Consider the following 20,731-nt stretch of genomic DNA (forward strand, 5'->3'; position numbering starts at 1 on the left):
GAACTTGATAATAGCAGGAGTTAAGAGGGATAGACAAGCCAAAGAAGAACTCACACGTGATGATTAAACACGACAAGTTGCATCACAACTTTAACTTAATAGGACATGACCTTAGCTAAAAAGAATTGAGGTCGAGAATTGAAATAAAAAATAAATAAGTAAACGAATATTGTAGCACTACTCTCAATGTTAATATTTTTAATATTTGTTAAATACCCAAATCAATTTAAAAAAAATACTTATATAAGCTAATGAGTATATAAGTTTAGCCAAACAATGATCTTATTTTAGTAGTTTTATTTTTCTTATTCCCTTTTAATTAATAGTATTCTAAAGGAAAAGATAAAAGTGGTTTCAATAATAATGACCAAATGCGCGTGTAGACAATAACGAAGAGGACAATGGAGCTGGACAAACGTTGCCGGTAAAGTTAGTGGCACGTCTTCTTTAAAATTATTCCGACCCGCCGTTTCTCTCTCAAAAATTCTCTCACAATTCCACCATCGCCACCGTGAATTCTGATCAGAAAGAGGTAATTATAACTCTTCGTCACTTGACCTATGTTCGATCATTTCAATAATTTTGCTTTTTTTAAAAAAAAAAATCTTTTTTTGAATTTTTTCAACTGATCAACTCGAATGAAATTCAATCATCCGTAATCGGCAGAGATTGTGGTGTTTTTGACTTTAATTATGTAGCGTATTGATTTTTGTTCTTTTATACTTTTGCAAATGAAGAATTAGGGTTCTGGATTGGGTGAGCTTTGGGATTTTTTGCTGTTTCGTGTAATTGTAGCCGCCTTTTACTTTCTTTGGCTGTTATTTAAGTTAATTTTTGTAGCTCAGTTTCACACTAGCTGTTTCATATAATTGTAGCCTCATTTTTTCGCAATTGAGCTAATTTTGTTGTGGAGTTTCACATTTCGTATTGGTATTGGATTAGCTAGGAGAAAGCGAAGTAATTATGGCATTTCATCAGAATAAGTTGGTTTCTGTTTTAGTATTTCTTGTTGTAATAATTGATTTACATACAAAAATAATATGACAAAAAATTAGGTATGTTTTTTCGTATGTATCGCGATATATCTTCATCCTATAGGCTATACTAATATCAAGTTGTGTAGGAAGGAACAAATGCATTACAAACTTCAAGATCACATTTCTGGTTCTTATTTTTTCTCCTTTTTATTCTTTATGGTGCTTTTAGTTCTTTTTCTTTTGAGGACGGTTGGTGGAGAAGGTGCAGTTTTACTTAATTGGGAAACCAAGGTTAATTTGATCTCAGATCAAACTGAAATTGTGATGTTCCTCTAGTTTTTCTTTATATTTGGACTAAGTTGTTGGATGTGGATGGTGTTGCACATTATATGAGAAAGTGAAGTTCTGTTCCAGATTTCATTTAGTATCTCCGTACCCTTTGTTTTTATGTGGTTTTCTTTTAATCCATATTTTTGTTTTGGTGGACCATCCATGAAGTACTTCTAATGATGGAAAAGAAGCATAAAGGTTACAATTCTCATTACATTTTTTTAAAAAAAAAAAATCTTGAGTTGCAATCCAAGTGCAGAAATTAATGTACTTCTTTCTAATGTCTCTTCAGGTAATGGCTTCTTCTGGAGATTCATGGATCCGGGAGTATAATGAAGGACTGAAACTCGCGGATGATATCACTAACATGATATCTGAAAGGAGTTCATTGCCTGCTTCGGGCCCAGAAGCACAGCGTCATTCATCCGCTATAAGGAGGAAGATTACTATTTTAGGAACTAGACTTGATAACTTACAGTCTATCCTGTCAAAGCTTCCTGGAAAGCAGCCTTTGTGAGTGTTCTTTATCTGATTCTCTCATTGTGTGGCTGCAATGTTAATGTATTGGGGGGGGGGGACTTTAGTTGAATGTGTTTCTGATTAAATTTTGTTTAGAAATGACATTTCAATTTGATTTTCATTTTCCAACTCTTTTATGCCCAATGGAGCACATATTTTCAATCAAAGTTTCCTAGGGTCTTATATTTTATTACTAAAAGCTAAGTAAGGAGGTGTTTTGGAAAGACTAAAAATGCTTTTAAGCACTTCCGTTTAGGCTAAAATAGTAGAAAAATAAGCTTAAAGATAAATTTTGGCTATGACCAACTTATGGCTTTTAGCTTATAAGCTACTTAAAAAAAACAATCCAAACACCCCCTAAATCAAGCATGAACTTAGTACTACTGAAATTTCGGCCTTGTGGTTGGGCCATACCTTAGTGCCAACTAATAAACAGTAAAAAGTATAATTTTCCTTTTTTCCTTGATAATTTTATAAATTTCTAGAACACACTTAGTTGAAATATAGAGAGTTCCATGGAGATGAATTGCTGAAATAAAACTTTAGGTTGGTTTATGCAGTAAGTTTTATGTGCATTGTCTATATGGTAATTCAGAATGTTGAGACTCTCTTCTGCAATCTGACTTAATAGTGTAAACAGTTGTCTCTTTCAAAAGTCTCTATAAAGTTTGCATGCTGCACCGTCCATATATAGATTCGAATAAACTGCATATTCTGTTACTACTGCTATGTTGCCTTCTGTATGTTTTTTTGAGCACTCCCTCCTGTATGTAGGTCAGAGAAAGAGATGAACCGTCGCAAGGATATGCTTGCAAATTTAAAATCGAAAGTATCTCAAATGGCTTCCACATTGAACATGTCAAGCTTCGCGAATAGGGACAGTTTGCTTGGACCAGAAATAAAGCCTGTGGATGCTATGAGCAGAGCAACAGGTCTTGACAATAATGGTGTTGTCGGTCTTCAACGGCAAATTATGAAAGGCGAGTTTTATTCTGCTCCTCCATTCCCAGTTTGTATGATACTCTTTTCTCTCATTTGGCTGCTCAAATTTAAACTTTGGTGACAATTATATTGAAAATTATTTTCACAGCTTTCAAGAATTCAAATTTATGTAAACAATTACAACTATGCTTCAGTTGAAACAAGTTGGGCTCGGCTATATGAATCCTCATTGAAGCTCTTCAAATTTATGTAGCTAGTCAAATTTAAATGATATGATTCCCTGTCTAACTAATTGCTTTGCCCTCTACTAATATTATATACAAGTCATAATAAAATCTTAAACTCCACGCACACAGTGTTACATTAATTTAGAGGCAAGAAGTACTAAGTTTGAAATGTTATTTAGTTTTCGGTTTTTATTCTGCTATTTTTCTTATTTGTTTGCTTTACTCTCAAATCAGAGCAAGATGAGGGCCTTGAGAGTCTGGAGGAGACAGTGATGAGCACTAAACATATAGCACTGGCAGTTAATGAAGAACTTGGCTTGCAAACAAGACTTATTGTATGATCTCTATTTTCTGCTTTACATTAAACTATACTTTACTCTCAATTTTCTTACAGGAGTAAAACCTTTCTGCTACTAAAGTGGATACTGATTTCATTGTCCTACCAAAAATGCAGGATGACCTGGACGAACATGTTGATGTTACAGACTCAAGACTTCAGGTGAGAACTTGTTAGGACCTGATTTTAACTCTAGTTCTCGTGAGCATTGGACTTAATATATTCTTTTAGGAGTCTCAAGTCTGTAGACATCTTCCAGCACCGCAGAAACTGTTTGGAAGGCTCTGCAGTTTGGAATGACTAATCATGTCTTGTTTAATTTGAGAAGAAGGTTTAAAGCTATCATGTGTTTAGGGTTCAGGATGTAATAGGTTAAAATACTTAGAAGTTTAAGCATTGCACCCCGAGGGCTTCTTTGTTATTGGGATGGTATCTAGAGATTGGTTGTGTGCGCTTAAAAAATGGTGAGTTACTAGAACATTAAGGATAAGTGAAGGGAAAGTTTTTGTGTCCTGAGGTAATTGACAGTCATGTAGTCACATTTTTCTTTTGATATTGAAGGGAAAGCACTTTCGTCCTGATGATGATACATGAAATTGACATTCATGTGGTCACATTTCTCGCTTGTGTCATTTGGATAACCTTTGTATGTCTTTTGATGGGGGAGGGGGTCAGATGAACTGTCAGGATATTGATTATTTTTGTCAATTCCATAATCCTGATGTGTTGAATTACCAAAAGAGGTTAAGGAGGAAGAGGAACATATGTAATTTTTTATTTTTTATTTTTTTTTGTGTGTGTGTGGGTGGGGTGGTGGTGAGGAGAGACATTGATATAAAGGCAAAGTAACTGGTTTTACCAAACAAAGTATTCTACCTGCAAAGGGGTGGCCTAGCTGTTGAAATAACTGGAGTTACAACCTTGGCACAATGTTTGAAGCCTAGAGAGGCGAAACTAGGTGAAATCTTTTTATCTACCTGAGCTTTGTTAAGTAGAGTGACCCGGTGGATAAGTTGATGTGCAGCAAGTTGGCTGGGAGGACACAATTATCCAAAGAAGAAGGAAAAATAAAAAAGAACCTAAACGAAGTGTCTGCACCAACGGACACTTTAATACAAACACTTGCTCTGTCAATAAGACGGTTCTTATCAGTCTCATTTTCTTCAGCTTTTGTATTCTTGGTGAGAATTATTTGTTGTCACTTAATTCATTTTCTTTCCTCTTTTTCACCAATAATTCAACAGCGGGTGCAGAGAAAGCTTGGAATTTTGAACAAACGCACAAAGGGTGGTTGCTCTTGCATGTGTATGCTTCTAGCGGTACTTGGAATTGTCATTCTTGTTGTGGCAATATATATGTTGATTAAGTATCTGTAAATGCAAAAGAACAAGTACTTTGGAGTGTGTATGAGAAGTGTGTGTATTAGATATTGAACATCTCCTTCTGTTTCCTCCTGTGTAATCGATGTTTTCGTGATTGTACTCACATCAGTGTGTCGAGACAACCTTGTAGTCTTTTTCTCCACTTGATATGTTTCTATATGTAAAAAAGACGTCGAAAGCATTTTCCAAAGTCTATCAATATTTGAGTGAAATTAGTATGAGTTGCAATTGTCATGAATCAGATAAGACTCAGGCGAAAAAAGTGTTAATACTTTCGAAACTTACACCTTTATATGCTTGCTTGTGATTTTGGAAGCCAGACATTGTATTGTTCAACAAACACAAGTGTTGCATTAGTTCTACGATGTACTCTTAATTTTCTTCATTTTCTTTGGGCAAATAACAAAAGCAAGATGCATTACTCGTGTGACTAGTCACTCATCGTTTTGCAAGAGATTAACATATTATTCTTGGATGTGAAAATAAAATTAAATTTTTGTTAGGAAAAGCAAATTGAGATTATTCATGATAGATGGAGTTTGAAGTTAGAACATGATTGGTACTTTAACGTAGATTGAAAATGATAAAAATTCTATTGATAGAGAAGAGGCATAAGCATCACATCTCGATCCAATTCATCTTTCATGTGCAATCATATAGAAGAGTTCGACAATCTAAGTCTCCTTGATCATCATCGACCACCGAAATAGAAATGAAGCACAATCTTGTTGCTCTTTGTAACAAACATGCATGAATCATTTCATAAAGTATGTATCCGAATAGGTCAAAGTTTTATAGTTAGCTCTCCGCCTTCTAGTGCACTATTGTGTGATAGGGATTGTAACTTTTCAAACTCTATATTCCGAAGTTTAAAATTGAAATACAAATCAATTTGTAAAATAAATAAGTAATTTAAAATATCATTGAAATATTTCAAATCTTATTTATGGCCAAAGGGACAGATTAATTGTAAATCTTTCCTTGTTTTTTTTTCACTTGGTGTAATCTTCTGCCTTTCCTTACTCCGGCATAATCCCGTCGACCTTACATCTGAAATCGTCACCGTAACTGCCTCTTAACGGAAAAATGAGCACAGTGCCGGAAGAGGCAATCGACGTGATATCACAAAGCATCGGAATAAGCAATTTATCACCGGATGTCTTGCCAGCTCTCGCCGCCGACGTCGAGTACCGTATTCGGGAAATTATGCAGGTGCCTCTTCATATCCAATTTGTCAATCTCTATTTGCTACAGCTGTTCTATTTCATGTTTGAAGCTCGGCGCTCGCATTATTGTATTAAACTTTGCTGTTCGAGATAACAAAAATGTCGTGAAATTCAAAATTTAGGTGATTATTGTGCCTCACGTGAATTTATAGCATTTTTTGGTTGATAATGTAGGAGGCTATAAAGTGTATGCGCCATTCGAAGAGAACTACTTTATCTACTGATGATGTTGATTCTGCACTCACCTTGAGAAATGTGGAGGTAACTCGCCCATTAACTAAAAAATCTCCAGGATTATAAGTAAGTAGGGTGTGGATTTATCACTAGATTCACTATTTTCAGTGTAGAATTTCTACGAGTTGAAGGCAGTGGTGAGGTTACAGTTACTGCCCTGATGTCCATCCATCCTTGCTCATTGATAGGATATTTGAATGCTTGTCATTGTATTGACTCTAATCATTTTGTGAAAACTAATCTGTTCTTATTGCTTGTCTTTTATTTTCTGTGTTATATATGTGTGCCTTGCGCAGCCAATATATGGTTTTGCTTCGGGAGATCCCTTACGATTCAGGAGAGCTGCTGGGCATAAGGATTTGTTCTATATTGAAGAGAAGGATATAGAATTCAAAGATGTAAGAAATTTTGAATATCTTCGGTTTGCTACCAACTTTTTTTCTTTGGACTAGAAGTATAGTAAGTTTTCTCTTTCTGCGTTTTAGGTGATTGAAGCACCTCTGCCGAAAGCACCATTAGATACTGCTCTTTTTGCTCATTGGTTAGCTATAGAAGGGGTACAGCCTGCTATTCCCGAAAACCCTCCACTTGAAGGTTCTTCTTTTACAATAACTAGCAGCAATTACTTGTGTAGCATGTTAACATACATAGATGATGGTTTCTCCAGTTATCTGTTGTTTGTTGTGCGCTGTTTTATCAACACGATATTGATTCTCATTCTCTTAGTTGTCTTGGTTTGGTATTTGTTTCTCTCTGCTCTCTGGCTGCAAAAAATGGAAGAGGATAGTGATGAAACAGAACCAATTAAAATTCATAATGGATGTTATTTTATATCTGGAACTTGTCAAAAAATAAAATTTGTACTTGGAACTGACAGATTAATTTCATGGCAGCACTTGTTCTACCTCCTGATAACCAAAAGGCAGAGTATAAGGAGGATGGAGTTCCTGTTGATCTTAAAGTACCTGTTAAGCATGTCTTATCCCGTGAGCTTCAGGTACACCTTGACCAATATGGTTGCGTCCTCTTTGCCCATACATATGATTCTATCCTTATGCATCTTTGGTTGTTTTGCAGCTTTATTATGACAAGATTACAGAGCTTATCATGAACAAATCCAACTCCCCTCTCTTCAAAGAAGCTTTAGCAAGCTTAGCAACAGACCCTGGGCTCCACCCCTTAGTTCCGTACTTCACATATTTTGTTGCTGATGAGGTAGATATAGGTCAATTCAAGTCCAGTAATGTAACATTTGTAGGTGAGATAAATGATGTAATGATATTCTGTTTTATGTCAGGTTGCACGGAATTTGAATAATTTTGATCTCCTTTTTGCTTTGATGAGGCTGGTCTGGAGCCTTCTTCAAAATTCTCATTTACATATTGAACCATATGTGAGTCCCTTGCTGATATCTCAGTGCCATTTACTTCTGTATACTTACCGTTTTATTTTTCAAGGGATGCAGGATAAATTTTTATAATCTCTTTCTTTATAAATCTGGTTATCCTTGATGACCATATTTTATAATAATTTGATGTTATTTATTCATTTTGTTTTAATAAAAGGGTGCCGGATAAAACATTAATAAAAACTAACTCTATAAAGCTAGAACTTTTATAATTGAATTTCTCAAACCTTACTATGTCCCTGGAGAATCACGGTGGACAACTAAGTAGATGTCTGTTAAGAAAAGAGATGGAGTTAGCTTTCAGGAACAACATGAATTTTCTTTACTCTGACTAAGTTCTTAAATTACTTGTTCATTAAATTAGTCTTATGCATAACTGGAAATTTGGTTTGGGCTTAATCCTGCAACTTTGGGCTTTGGTGCTGAATGACGTTGCTATAGTTGCATCTGTTGATTCTCTTGTTGACCTCCTCCAGCTGCACCAGTCGATGCCGTCTGTAATGACATGCCTTGTTGCGAAAAGGCTGGGGAATAAATTCGCTGACAACCATTGGGAGCTAAGGGACTTCACAGCAAAGTTGATTGCTTTAATATGCAGGCGGTAAGGATCTCTTTATTCAGTCGTTCTCTTGGTTTTGTTTCATCAAAGGCTAAGAAAGCATGCATCTCCTATGCTACCTACTATTTTTATGGAGTCTTAGGGGGGGCAGGGGGTGGTTATATATTTGTATAATTGTTGACACGTGTAAAGCATATCTTAATCTGCTTGAAACGATAGTACTTGGCAATTGTTGGTCGTTCACTTCCATGATCTTGGTTAAATCTCCATAGTTTATTGAGACTCTGTTGTTCACAAGTTATTGCTGTGCAGATATGGTCATGTCTATCACAGTCTCCAACCACGTGTCACGAAGACTTTGCTGCATGCTTATCTTGATCCAGCTAAGGCACTGCCACAGCATTATGGAGCAATTCAAGGGCTAGCAGCTCTTGGACCTGGTGTGGTATCTCCTTGATATCCCTTTATTTCTTTTTTATCTTTTCATTGTTTCTAAAATTAAAGATATTAGCAATCTGTAATGTTTAAATGGGGAACATGGTCAATTTGGATTTGTATAGCTGACTCAATATTGTTTGGGACTAAGGCACAACTTTTTGTTGCAATATGTGATGCTTATATATTTTGTGTAGGTTCGCCTGCTTGTGCTGCCAAATCTTGAAGCTTATTTGCGATTGTTGGAGCCTGAAATGCAGTTTGAGAAACAAAAAAATGAAGTGAAGAGACATGAAGCTTGGCGCGTATATGGGGCCTTAATGGTAGCTTGCTTGCATGATCCAAGCATTTTTCTTTGTCATTTCATCAACTTATTTCTTTTGTGATGTTTTATGCAGCCTAACATGACTTGTCATTTCGGATTAATATCCTACTTCACTGATGAAGACTCTTCCAACTATGTTTTCATTTACAGTGCGCTGCGGGTCTATGCATGTATGAGCATTTCAAGATGCTTCCTGCATCTCTGTGTCAATCAAATCAGACATTCCTGAAGAGTCAATTGAAAGTCTTGACTACATTGCCGAGTATGTCTTGAATTTTACTAATTTTATCCTTGCTAAACTCAGGTTTTTGAAATATTTGTGTTAAATTCTCCACTGAGTGTCTTTCTGCTCTAACTGCCAATACAAAATTGGTTCTTAGAATGATACATTCTGTAGGATAGATCTCGATAGTTTAATATCTTAGTTGTGGTCTTGTGGAAATTGTATGCTAAAATTTTAGAATGCCAGCATGTTTCTGTCTGAAACACCTGTGAAGGTTGTAGTGCTCTCACTTGGTATCTAGATACTAATTAGGAACTCAGTAAGCCTCAAATATCTTAAAGCATTTACAGTGAAGAAATAATGTGTATATATGTATATCCCTATAAGCTTTTGCATCATTGATTCTGTATGTTTCCATGGAAGTCCTCTTCCATGAATGTCTAGTGGCAAATGCAAAATGTTACTTTTGTCATCGTTGATTATCAATACACTTCTCTCAATGCCGTTTTATAATTATCTAGACAAACGCAAAACGAGCATGGACAACATGGTCTCACAGCCGCCAACCAAGAAATTAGTGACAGATGGTCCTACACCAATGCTATCAGATTCTTTGCCAGCAGACATACAAGGAGCTACCGATGGACATGACACAGTTCCGGCTGTTACAGATGGGGATTTATCATCAAGTGACACAGTTCTGGCTGTTAAAGATGGGGATTTATCATCAAGTCCACAAGATTTGCAAAATAAGAATGTGACCGATGTGGCGAAACCCAGCAAAAGGGAGATTACTGGCGGGCAAAGCCAAAAAACACCAGCTGCTCCTGGTCAGGCCCTGAAGAAGGATATGGATGCTGCAAATTTGTTGCCACCTCTATTTGATTATTTTGGTGAAAGTATGTTATTCTTTGTACCTTCCCCTGAATTGTCATTCTTTTTGTGATCCTCTTCTATGCATCTATATTGTTCACATCTCTGGGTAGTATGTATCTAACGTTTTAATATATACTACATTTTATACTTTTGACCCCACATCTCAAATATGATTCCTTTAGCTTTAGCCAAGAACACACCCAATGCAATCCCTCAAGTGAAGTCTGGGAGGGTGAAATGTTCGTAGAAAGGTAGAATTTCCATATCCTAGCTTTGGCCGGGACATGGACTTATGAATGTACAAGTATAATGTTTTTTCACAGCATGTCTCTTCAAACAGATGTGGGTTATCTGCTTATCTTTGTCCCTTTGTGCTGTATATTTCCATAGCCATTCTGTTGCTATGAACGTAATCTGTAATGTAACAAATAAAGTGGTGAAGAGCAAAGTTTTCCAACCTATTTACGAGTCCCAACATTCATCGAAGGGGAAATAATCAACAGGTATCAATATTTTACATGCGTAAAAACGTGCATGTCACAAGAGAGCATAGCTGAATATGCATCTGATAAAGAATAATCACTCTCTATACAGCCACATGCAAACACCAATCAGTTTCCCTTCAGCAAAACATGTTAAATACAAAGGAAGAAACTCAAAAGGAGAGTAATGAAGCTGTAAAATAAAACAATATGAAGGAGCTAAAAGAACAGCCTTCGAGTAGGTGTCCGTGAGGTTGTTGAAGGTGTGTTTGATGATCTCAGAGTAACAGGTGATGCCATGTTTTCTTTGATTCCTGCCCCCTTCTCGATTAGCTTTGCTCCCCGTGGGTCAGATAGAAGTGTCTTCTGAAACGACTGGGTGAAACCAGTTGCAATTATTGTCACGTGTATTTCACCATTGTAACGCTCATCAACAACAGCACCAAATATGATGTTAGCAGAGGGATCAGCTAGACTGGTAACAACCTGTGAGAAATATTGCCAACGTTTAATATAGAGCCAAAGGTTTCTTTAATACTTCTGGAGGTACGAAGAACAGAAGAAAGAGAACAAAAAAGTTCATCAATACCTGTGACACCCTATTCACTTCTTGCAAAGTTATGTCTTTTCCTCCTGTAATGTTATATACTACCCCAGTTGCAGATTGAATTGACGACCCAATTAGAGGGGCCAGAGTTGCTTGTTCGGCTGCTTCTTCAGCTCGGTTCTTGCTTGATGAAACCCCCACTCCGAGCATTGCAGTTCCAGAGTCTTTCATCACTGCCTTTACATCGGCAAAATCCACATTCACAAGCCCAGGAATCTACCGAAAAAGGACCAGTTCATATTATATCTAGATTTATAATGCATACTCCAATAAAGCTAATAACATGGTACATTGCAAATGGGTAAATTTGCAATCCTTTTTTAATGGGAGAACTTTTTTTGATATGGTATTAAACAGATGCAACTTTATGAAAATATTTAGTACAGAAAAAAATCATCATAGAAGATATAGGCCCTTTTCAGTGTTGGTGAGTGTCCGCAAGTGTGTTTAAGGAATTTAGTGAAGTAACATCACCAGTACGATGACATTATACATTTATATTATACAAAGAAGAATTTCAGCATATCATTTAAAGAAAAGAGATGTTGGCTTTTGACAAAGGAACTCACAGTGATTATATCAGATATTCCTTGGACACCTTGACGTAATACATCATCCGCAAGAAGAAAAGCATCTTGAAGTGGTGTCTGCTCATCGGCAATATCTAGTAGACGATCATTGGGAATTACTATAAGTGTGTCAACATTTCTCTGAAGTTTTTCAATTGCTTCCAGAGCCTGTCGGTCAATAAGTTCAAACAGAAACATGAAAGACTATGGATGACAGGAGAAATAAAGCATTGCCATGAACAAAAAATCTTTATGACAAAGGAACGTAGGATTTGGCACAAAAAAGAAAATCAGACAGTTTGAAAAGTCAGAATCTTTTTCAGGCTTGAGCATGTGAACATTTTCGCCTTAGAAAGCACTTGATATCCTTTAGATACATCAAGGAACACTATAAGTTTCTAGTGCATCTCAACCGCTAATCTATAAACTCGCAACCATACAACTCATACCATCTTCACCTCACTCCCTTCCACATGAAACATGTCTCCAGTAATTAAAAGAAATGAAAATGCATCTTCCTAAAAGATTTCCTACTCTTCTTCCTTTTTTGGATACTGATACAGCTAGTTAAGCCAGAACCTCAAAAGAATTTAAAGAAATCCAATTGCTTGTTTTTTATTTTCTTGCAACTTTTTTTATCGCCTTGGATATCCTCTTCCCTTTATAAGCAGGGATATCCTACATGTTTCAACCTTTTATAATTGATGTGAAGCAGAAAGATCCCCAAAAGTCCAGAAGAAGAAGTAAATCACTAGTCTCCAAGGAACTGAAAATGGGACCTGCCTGCACAGATCTTTTACGTCCTTCAAAGCTGAATGGATATGTAACAACACCAACAGTCAAATAACCTGCTTCTTTTGCTATTTGAGCCACAACAGGAGCCGCACCAGATCCTGTACCTCCACCCATTCCTGCTGTTATGAAAACCATATCTGAACCTTTAAGAGAATTTGCAATAGCTTCCTTTGACTCCTCTGCTGCCTGTTCCCCTAAAAGAGGATTGCCACCAGTACCTGCATCTCTAAAAGCGACTTACTTAACAAATCATTACGAATAAAGAAAGAGTTAACTAGCTTATCAAGAAGCATAATAATGTTGTGCTTGTTAAACCATTGAACATAAGCCTCAAAATCAATAGCAAAACAAAAGGCATCTACATCTAGAGCAAGATGTGACACCGCATGATTCCATGTACATAATAATAAAGTAATACTCTGTCATTTTCTAAAGACAGGATAGAGTATAACTGTCTTAATGTTAGCTTTTCCCGAAGTTCTTTTAACTAGGTTGAATTTGATTAATGAAAAACAGCTATTATGAAAGAGTAATTTCATTATAAAGAGACAGAAGAGTGCTAACCAAGCCCACGAGTCAGAAGTTCTCCAATTTGAAGTGGGTTCTCGGCTGCAGACTGTACCAGTGCTTGAGCATCCGTGTTTATAGCATAGAAGTCAACACCCTATTTTTGGCCATGCAGCATTTAGATTTGTCATATGAAATGAAGGGATGGGATCATGACAAGGCATTTCATTTTTTTTCAGAATAGATAATAACAAAAAGCTAACTGATCGAAAAATCCTATAGACAACAAGAAATTTCTAGCTTTCCTTTCCTTTATTTTGTAAGGATATTTCTAGCTTCTCTTCATGGCACAAATTCGTTTACAAGCACTACAAGTATACATGCAACCTTGTAATGGCATTGTATTCCAACATATGCTTTTCTGGAAGATAAAGAATTAGAAATCCGCATTAAGAGAATCAGGCAGTCAACAAAATGCCCACAAATCAATCATTAGATGGTTACAGAGAATCCAAGGGTAACCAATTTGTTGCTAAGATAAAAGGAAATCTCAAGTCAAATGAAAGAAGAAGATTGGTTATGAGATCCTATGTTCTAAAGTAAAGGAAGTAATAGAGGGGGAGCCAGGATTTTAGGTTTACGGGTTCTGAATTTTAAGATACGACAATGACCTCAAGCTATTGTATAACAATCACCAAACGAATGAACAAATACTGATATTTGTTATATTCAAAAAAACGACAAACTAAATACCACAAACTACTTGAATACTAAATAAATTTTTTGAAACTGTACTTGAATAAGTACCTATCATCATACTTATCATGTTTTGCAAACAATAAATGACCGATGGCACTTCAGTACAACATTTACTTATCTGGTTTTTTCAATTATCAATTTAATGATTTTTTCTTTTTCGGGAAAAAACTGCACATAGAAAGGAAAAAAGGAACTATGACAAACTAATAGAGAGTAATGAATATTCTCTTCTAGAAAGAGAGCATATATAGCAAAAAATCAACTACAAATGACGCGCGGCTACTGAGTTTCGAACCCATATATCTAGGGGACACAAGAGCTTCACAACCCACGCACGCACCACTGAACTATCCGATTATTTTTGTATGTTGTTTCACGCGTCAACAACTATATATTTAAATTTTTTTGGTTTTTTCAACTATTAATTTAATGATTTTTTCTTTTCCGGAAAAAAAACTGCATATAGAAAGGAAAAAAGGACCTATGAGAAACTAATAGAGAGTAATGAATATTCCCTTTCAGACAAAGAGCATATATAGCAAAAATTCAACTACAAATGATGCGCAGCTACCGAGTTTCGAACCCATATAACTAGGGGACACAAAAGCTTCGCAGCCCACGCACGCACCACTGAACTATCCGGTTGTTTTTGTGTGTTGTTTCACACGTCAACAACAATACATTTGTTTCTTGAGTTTTTAGTACACATAAGTCTACGCAAAAGCTACTTGGTTCGCCTGAACCCCATGTTACACTATAGCTCCAGCCGTGGCAGGAACAAAGCATAGAGCATAGTCTCTCGTCTTGTTCTCGCCGAGCCTGGATAAGAAAGCCTATAAAATACCTTTCTCCTATTATTACTTCATTATGCATTGAGATACAAACTTTGATGCAAATATCGACAAATAGGCATACAACAAGAAGTTTAGGCCTCACTTGAAGACAGAGTTGTTCCCAAAACCAATCAATGAAGCCAGAAACAGGCAACCAATCATATTCTGATCTAAAACTTCAGAAACAGAACTATCAAAATTCATGACATGTATGACAGTTAAAATATGAACCAAACGAAAATGCTCTTACTGAGTCCATACTTTCTTATCGAAACATATTCCTTTTTCTTTTACTCTCATTTCTATCCTAAATACTTTTGGAGTTTCATTAGCTAGCTAATTTGAAAACATTCTCTTAAATATGTATATACAAGATGAACAAAATAACCAAAAATAAAATAAAATCCAAGTCTATCCTTTTTTACTGGAAATAGCATATAAAGACACTGAGAAAGCAACAAAACTTGAAACAGTAGATAAGATACTACAACAAAACTCGTGTTTTTACCATAAAGCAACCAAATTGAGAAAAAGAGAAAGGGACAAAAAGGAAAAGAGGATAGATACCTGTAAACCACTACCAATCATACGGTTAACGGCATTGTTTCCACCTCCACCGACGCCGACGACCTTAATTTTAGCAGAATCCATCGGAGTAAATGAACTTGAAATGCTGAAACGTTGAGGCCGGCAAAAACTTTTCCGGCGAGCTCCGGTGAAGAAGCATTGTTTAGGAATGAAGGAAGAATGCAGCCTATGAGAAAAGGCTAAGGAAGAAGACGGAGAAGAAGCTAATTCTGCTGGATTTGAGAGCCCTAAAATCGCCATTGTTGCTTTCTCTGTATTTTAGTTTACCCAAAATTCTGTAGTGTTGATTTTAGGGTTTTAGATTTTTTTCAAACAAATAAATATTTTGTTTTTTACTCCTCTCACTTTCCTCTTGTATTATATGGATTATGGTACACATAAACTTCTTTTATTTCCCTTTTTAAAAAATGTGGTATTTGAAAATTGAGATTTGAAACATATGAGTTTCTCCTTAAAGTTTTGAGTTGTATAGATATAATTTATGATTTAAGTTACGCATAAAGTTTAAATCAAAGTTATTGAGTTCGACTGAAACTGATATCGTAGCTCTGTTTCTTGATGGTGCAGGTAACGTATGCATGCTCATAGGCGGAATTAAAATTTGGAATCGTATTGATTTGTGATTCTAATTTTGTTTAAGTTATTGGGCTCAAAATTAGTAATTTGTACATATTAATAAACGTTTCAAAAATAAATAATGAGTCTGATCAATTATTAAGTTCGATCAAATTTATAATTCATGTCCTAGCGAGAGGCACGGTGCAGGTAACTTGTACACACTCATAAGCGTTTAAAATGTTTGAATTGTGATCCTAGTCATGTGAAATTATTGAGTTCAAAATCAATAATTTATACATGTATAATGAATGTGTAAAAAGAAATAGTGTTTAAATTAACTATTAAGTTAGATCGGAAGGAATAGAAATCGGGGAGTATTTACATAGATAAATGGATGAATTTGCTTTATATACAAGTTCACTTAGATTACATTATTACCATTTTATTGGATCATGAAGTTAATTCTTGAATTCTTGTGTTAACATTAATATCTTTTTTCCAAACAATTAGAGTAAACATAAAATGATAAACAAATAAAGCTCGGCTGGTAAAGGCATGAGGACAAAGTCCTTCATGTCACCAGTTTGAGCCCCAGCAAGGCCACATGGAGACATTACAAATCGATTGCGTTTCCAAGGTCCTGTGAAATTAACCGTGGTGCACCCGCCTTGAAACAGCGGTAACTCAATAGATACAACTAGTCGGATTTACAAAGCGACACCCAAATACCACAGTAAGAAGAAGAAGTAAATTATAGAAAACAAACAAAAAAAGAAAGCTAAAAAGAGACAAGAGGTGGTAGGTTCAAAAAGAAAGGACATGGAGTGAGCTACAAGGATATTTTAACAAAGGGTATATGCAAATAAAAAAGTACTATAAATATATTATTAGTATAGAAAAATGTTTTATGTTGAACAAGATAAAAATAATATGAATTAATGTTTAATTTGGAACAAGTATAAACAAAATAGCAATTTAATTTTTTATCTATAAGATTGAATAATATATAAGTGAATAGCCGAACAACAGACCATAGTCTAATGTTTTCTAAAACACTACATCTCTGAAACTTTTTAAAATAGAGATAATATTTAAACAACGATTAAAAAAAAATTAAGATAACACTCACGTAAATTATATATCTAGCATGGTTATCCATGTCCATATGATGTTTTAAATCCATAAATGGGCCTAAAGTACAAGCCCTACCCAGAGTTACTGGACTTGGGCTGCCATAGATGGACTCTTTTGATCAATCCTTTACCAAATAGCCACTTTTGAGGTATCGTATTTTTGTTTGAGATGCCTGACTTCTAAAACGAAAGTGAACATAAGTGAGAGCAACGCACTATTCCAACCTTCCACAAGCAAAACTATTACATATGCACTACACGTGTGTTTTGTCTAACGAACATAAAATTATAATATAACGATAATTATATATATGTATCCAAAATGAACAAATCAACTTTTCTTATAATAACCAATAATTACAAAATTTATCTAAAATAACCAACAAATTGAAACATTTTAACTTTGATGAAGTCAAAGCAAAACCCAACTTCTTGAAGTACCCTTTCATCAGCACCATTCCTAATTATTGGTGGGAAAAAAAGCCCAAAAGCAGTAACAACCACAAACCCAACCGTTAACAGGCCCGAAACAAAGCCCGGTAGCTGCCACGTATCCTTTAAAGCCCTCTTAACACCAATCTCCACCATCACACAAAGCCCGTGTAACACAAAAAAGCCCGTCATTTCCCACGAAGGGCTCACACGATTAACGTAATAAAACAAAAGCTCATGCATTAAACCGGATACGACAAACGTTGCCAGCACGGCAACACGTAGGGCCCACATCCTCCTGACAACTTCTGACAATGCTGACCTCACCGGGTTGTATACGGTGAGACGAAGTGTATTGGTTACGGTGAGATTCCACCTGTGTCCCCAAAAATCTTGAAGGGAAGTTGATAAATAAGGTTCATTTGATGGTGGCTCTAATTCTAACTCAAACCCCACTAAGATTATTTTAACAATATTGCTAGATAATGCTACAAGAATATCAATCATGAGAAAAACCAAGAAACAATAACAAATCAAGATTAATTTAGGGTGGAGTTGACTTTTATGATGAAAAGTCAACTCTAAGAAAATTGCAAAAAGGACAAATTCTAAACCTAGATTTAATGGGATTTTCTTGGTGGGGTTTTTCATATTTTGTTTGGATCTTAGAGGAAGAGAAGCCATAAAAATGAATATAGGAAGATTTGTTGCACTTTTTTGTGTGAATGAAGAAAGAGGGCCTTGATTAAAGGCAAAAAGGAGGAGTTTGAAATTGGCAAGCCAAGTAATGAAGAAAGTGGTGAGTGCTATAAGAAATGAAGAAGAAAAGTAAAGTGGGAGAATTGTGAAGAGGTAAAAAATGGGAAGAAGTGAAATTAGCCTTGGAGTACCTTTGGGGATTTTGGATGATATGAAATAGGAGTAGCAAAGAGAGAGGATTATAGAGAGACAAATGTTAATTGATGACATTTTCTTGGACTTTGGTTGTTTTTTTGGATTTTTGCCCTCTCTTTGTGATTTATAGCACCAACAAAAGGAGAGTGTGTGTTCTCTATTGATCTATTTTCACCTACCAAACTAGAGTACTTAAAAAGTGAATTAAATAAAGACCACAAATGGGATACACATGTGTCACACCAAAAAAAGCACAACTACAAGTAGTAATGTAAGTTTCTTTTCAAATTTTTTTAATTTGATGTCTAGAATTCGTATTAGAGCTTGATTATTATAGATGTTTATTGCTGTAGAATCTCACTCGAGGGAAAACACTCTCTGTGAAGGATTTTTTTTTATATCCATAACTTGAATCTGAAACCTTTAATTAAGGAATGAACAAGTTCATCTACTGCACCACATTTTTTTTGTTATAATAATGTAGGAATTGTTCGATTTGAATTACAAATTATGATGAGATTAATTATATTTGAATCATTGTTCTGATATTATAATTGTTTAATTTGTTATATAAAAAATAATATACATTAAGTTAATGAAAATATTTATTTATTAAAATACCATTAATCTTATCTAATAGTAAAAGATTTGAGGATTCATGATGTTTTTGTCACTTTCATCATTTTATCTTGCTCTATTATTGAATCCTAATATTGATTATTAATTCTAATACAATTTATCCTCAAGTTAATAACCAAACAAGAAATCAAACATTACTATTTTTTTATTTCAAAAATATCTTGCCTAACATAATAAAAGATCCCTCCTACCAAATTTTTTAAATCAATAAATGCTACATTCATATAAACACATGAAGTACACTGAAAAAATTCATTAGAATATACAATTTGTTAGCCTATTAGGTGAAGTGTTTTTTTTTTTCGCAAGATAATTCTCTATTTCAGTTTATTTTTCTATTTTATACGATAATCTTTACATTCGTGATTTTAAATTAAATATATATAAAATATATGTATCAAAACACATTTTAATTCCATAATTGTAAACATATAAGTTAGAATAGAATATTATCAAAAACAAGAAGAAAATATTATTATTTTTTAAACGGAAGAAAAAAGGAAACTAAAACGGAGAAATTAGTATATTTGAGAAGACCAAATAAAAAATTTATCAATAATGATACATCACATTAGTAGCCAAAATTACAAATTTTATCAAAAATTACAAATTGAAGCATTTTATCTTTAAGAAAATCAAAACAAAATCCAACTTCTTCGAGTATACTTTCATCTACACCATTTCTAATTATTGGTGGAAAAAAAAGCCTTAACGCAGTAACCACCACAAACCCAACCGCTAACGGGCCCGAAACAAGCCCGGGCAACCGCAATGTATCCTTCAAAGCCTTCTTTACCTCAATCTCCACCATTAAACAAAGCCCATGTAACATAAAAAAGCCCGTTATTTCTCCCGAAGGTCTCGCACCATTATTAACATAGTAAAATATCAGCTCATGCATTAATCCCGAAACTAAAAAAGTTGCCAGCGAGGCACTATGTTGGGCCCACTTCCTACCAATCACATTCAACAACACTAACCTCACCGGATTATATACCGTGAAACGCAGCGTATGTGTTACGGTGAGGTTCCATCTTCTTCCCCAAAAATCCTGTAGCGAAGTTGAGAAATAAGGTTCATCCGATGGTGATTCAATTTCTATATCTAAACACAGAAAATTCTTAACGATAAGAGAAGACAAAGAAATTAGAATATCAATCATAAGGAAAATCATCACACTGTAGAAAATCAACACTAATTTTGGATGAATTTCACTTTTGTGATGAAGAACAATCTCCATGAGTACCGCAAATATGACAAGTTGTAGAGCTGAACTCATCGGGTTTTTTCTGTTAGGGTTCGGTGTAAAGGTGGTTCTGAGAGGTAGAGCGGCTATGGAAATGAAGACGGGGAGTGATATGATTTTTTGATTGGATGCATTGTGAATTAACGGACCTTGATCGAAAGCGAAGAGCACGAGCTTGAAGATGGCAAGCCATGTAATGGAGAAAGTGGTGATTGCTGTGAGAAATGCAGAAGAAAAGTACAGTGGGAGAATTGTGAAGAGGTAAAAAATGGGGAGAAGTGAAATTAGCCTTGGAATACCTTTTGGGATTTTGGCAGAGATGAAATAACAGTAACAAAGAGAGGGAATTACAGAAAAACAAATATAATTAGAAGACATCTTCTTCTTTTTTTTTGAGATTAAAAAAATTATAATTATATCACAAAGTTTCAATATATTATAAGATCTATGATAATATCTTCTATTTATGGACCTTGAATAATGATGTGAAAATGTGTGTTATACGTAATTTTATTGTGCAAAGTTTGTTTATTCACACATATATTGTGAGTTTGAAACATAAGTTATGCGGAAAACTAGTAAAGATTGTTTAATGATGTAATATCAACACTAACGTATCGAATTTTATCAGAATTTTAAAGTTAAACATGATCAAATTCTCACGAAAAAAACACAATTGGAAGTAGTAA

General features: G+C 35.0%; 5 protein-coding genes across 6 annotated transcripts; 2 read left to right on the plus strand and 3 right to left on the minus strand.

The window, feature by feature from the left end:
* The first annotated feature begins 348 nt into the window (after positions 1 to 348).
* Positions 349 to 4,935, plus strand: LOC107026524 (syntaxin-51-like). 2 transcript variants are annotated; one of them, XM_015227522.2, is made up of 6 exons: positions 349 to 532; positions 1,600 to 1,820; positions 2,601 to 2,806; positions 3,230 to 3,330; positions 3,450 to 3,494; positions 4,577 to 4,909. In XM_015227522.2, the coding sequence occupies exons 2-6, from the start codon at positions 1,603 to 1,605 to the stop codon at positions 4,706 to 4,708; spliced, it is 702 nt and encodes a 233-aa protein (XP_015083008.1). In that variant the 5' UTR covers positions 349 to 532; positions 1,600 to 1,602; the 3' UTR covers positions 4,709 to 4,909. The 2 variants fall into 2 exon arrangements, with proteins under 2 accessions (XP_015083008.1, XP_015083007.1); XM_015227521.2 differs by lacking the exon at positions 349 to 532 and having other exon boundaries at positions 1,582 to 1,820; positions 4,577 to 4,935.
* Positions 4,936 to 5,070: 135 nt separating this feature from the next.
* LOC107024436 (transcription initiation factor TFIID subunit 6-like) lies at positions 5,071 to 10,161 on the plus strand. The gene is made up of 12 exons (XM_015225420.2): positions 5,071 to 5,926; positions 6,115 to 6,201; positions 6,471 to 6,572; positions 6,660 to 6,768; positions 7,068 to 7,171; positions 7,252 to 7,389; positions 7,472 to 7,567; positions 8,059 to 8,183; positions 8,454 to 8,586; positions 8,774 to 8,899; positions 9,052 to 9,163; positions 9,646 to 10,161. Exons 1-12 carry the CDS (start codon positions 5,801 to 5,803, stop codon positions 10,068 to 10,070), a joined length of 1,683 nt encoding a protein of 560 aa, XP_015080906.1. The 5' UTR covers positions 5,071 to 5,800; the 3' UTR covers positions 10,071 to 10,161.
* Positions 10,162 to 10,484: 323 nt separating this feature from the next.
* LOC107026137 (cell division protein FtsZ homolog 1, chloroplastic-like) lies at positions 10,485 to 15,478 on the minus strand. The gene is made up of 6 exons (XM_015227000.2): positions 15,120 to 15,478; positions 13,018 to 13,117; positions 12,442 to 12,671; positions 11,659 to 11,826; positions 11,072 to 11,305; positions 10,485 to 10,968 (listed from the first exon to the last, which is right to left on the minus strand). The coding sequence occupies exons 1-6, from the start codon at positions 15,378 to 15,380 to the stop codon at positions 10,702 to 10,704; spliced, it is 1,260 nt and encodes a 419-aa protein (XP_015082486.1). The 5' UTR covers positions 15,381 to 15,478; the 3' UTR covers positions 10,485 to 10,701.
* A 1,642-nt stretch (positions 15,479 to 17,120) lies between these two features.
* On the minus strand, positions 17,121 to 18,322 carry LOC107025378 (probable long-chain-alcohol O-fatty-acyltransferase 5). Its single transcript, XM_015226169.2, has one exon. It carries the CDS (start codon positions 18,230 to 18,232, stop codon positions 17,198 to 17,200), a length of 1,035 nt encoding a protein of 344 aa, XP_015081655.1. The 5' UTR covers positions 18,233 to 18,322; the 3' UTR covers positions 17,121 to 17,197.
* A 1,021-nt stretch (positions 18,323 to 19,343) lies between these two features.
* LOC107025323 (probable long-chain-alcohol O-fatty-acyltransferase 5) lies at positions 19,344 to 20,477 on the minus strand. Its single transcript, XM_015226107.2, has one exon. It carries the CDS (start codon positions 20,418 to 20,420, stop codon positions 19,368 to 19,370), a length of 1,053 nt encoding a protein of 350 aa, XP_015081593.1. The 5' UTR covers positions 20,421 to 20,477; the 3' UTR covers positions 19,344 to 19,367.
* Between the last annotated feature and the right edge of the window lie 254 nt (positions 20,478 to 20,731).

This window comes from Solanum pennellii, chromosome 7 (genome assembly GCF_001406875.1).
Source record: "Solanum pennellii chromosome 7, SPENNV200".
NCBI classification, from domain to species: domain Eukaryota; kingdom Viridiplantae; phylum Streptophyta; class Magnoliopsida; order Solanales; family Solanaceae; genus Solanum; species Solanum pennellii.

What these genes read in the sequence shown, in the direction of transcription:
- LOC107024436 (XM_015225420.2), top strand. Translation starts at nt 5,801, where the DNA reads ATGAGCACAGTGCCGGAAGAGGCAATCGACGTGATATCACAAAGCATC. An exon ending in CAGCTCTTGGACCTGGTGTG is followed by an intron (nt 8,587 to 8,773) that starts GTATCTCCTTGA and finishes TATTTTGTGTAG; the next exon opens with GTTCGCCTGCTTGTGCTGCC. An exon ending in GCGTATATGGGGCCTTAATG is followed by an intron (nt 8,900 to 9,051) that starts GTAGCTTGCTTG and finishes TTTCATTTACAG; the next exon opens with TGCGCTGCGGGTCTATGCAT.
- LOC107025323 (XM_015226107.2), bottom strand. Translation starts at nt 20,420, where the DNA reads ATGTCTTCTAATTATATTTGTTTTTCTGTAATTCCCTCTCTTTGTTAC.
- LOC107026524 (XM_015227521.2), top strand. Translation starts at nt 1,588, where the DNA reads ATGTCTCTTCAGGTAATGGCTTCTTCTGGAGATTCATGGATCCGGGAG. An exon ending in CTTCCTGGAAAGCAGCCTTT is followed by an intron (nt 1,821 to 2,600) that starts GTGAGTGTTCTT and finishes TCCTGTATGTAG; the next exon opens with GTCAGAGAAAGAGATGAACC. An exon ending in GCTTGCAAACAAGACTTATT is followed by an intron (nt 3,331 to 3,449) that starts GTATGATCTCTA and finishes CCAAAAATGCAG; the next exon opens with GATGACCTGGACGAACATGT.
- LOC107026137 (XM_015227000.2), bottom strand. Translation starts at nt 15,380, where the DNA reads ATGGCGATTTTAGGGCTCTCAAATCCAGCAGAATTAGCTTCTTCTCCG. An exon ending in TGATTGGTAGTGGTTTACAG is followed by an intron (nt 13,118 to 15,119) that starts GTATCTATCCTC and finishes GGCCAAAAATAG; the next exon opens with GGTGTTGACTTCTATGCTAT. An exon ending in GAATATCTGATATAATCACT is followed by an intron (nt 11,306 to 11,658) that starts GTGAGTTCCTTT and finishes CTTTTTCGGTAG; the next exon opens with ATTCCTGGGCTTGTGAATGT.
- LOC107025378 (XM_015226169.2), bottom strand. Translation starts at nt 18,232, where the DNA reads ATGTCATCAATTAACATTTGTCTCTCTATAATCCTCTCTCTTTGCTAC.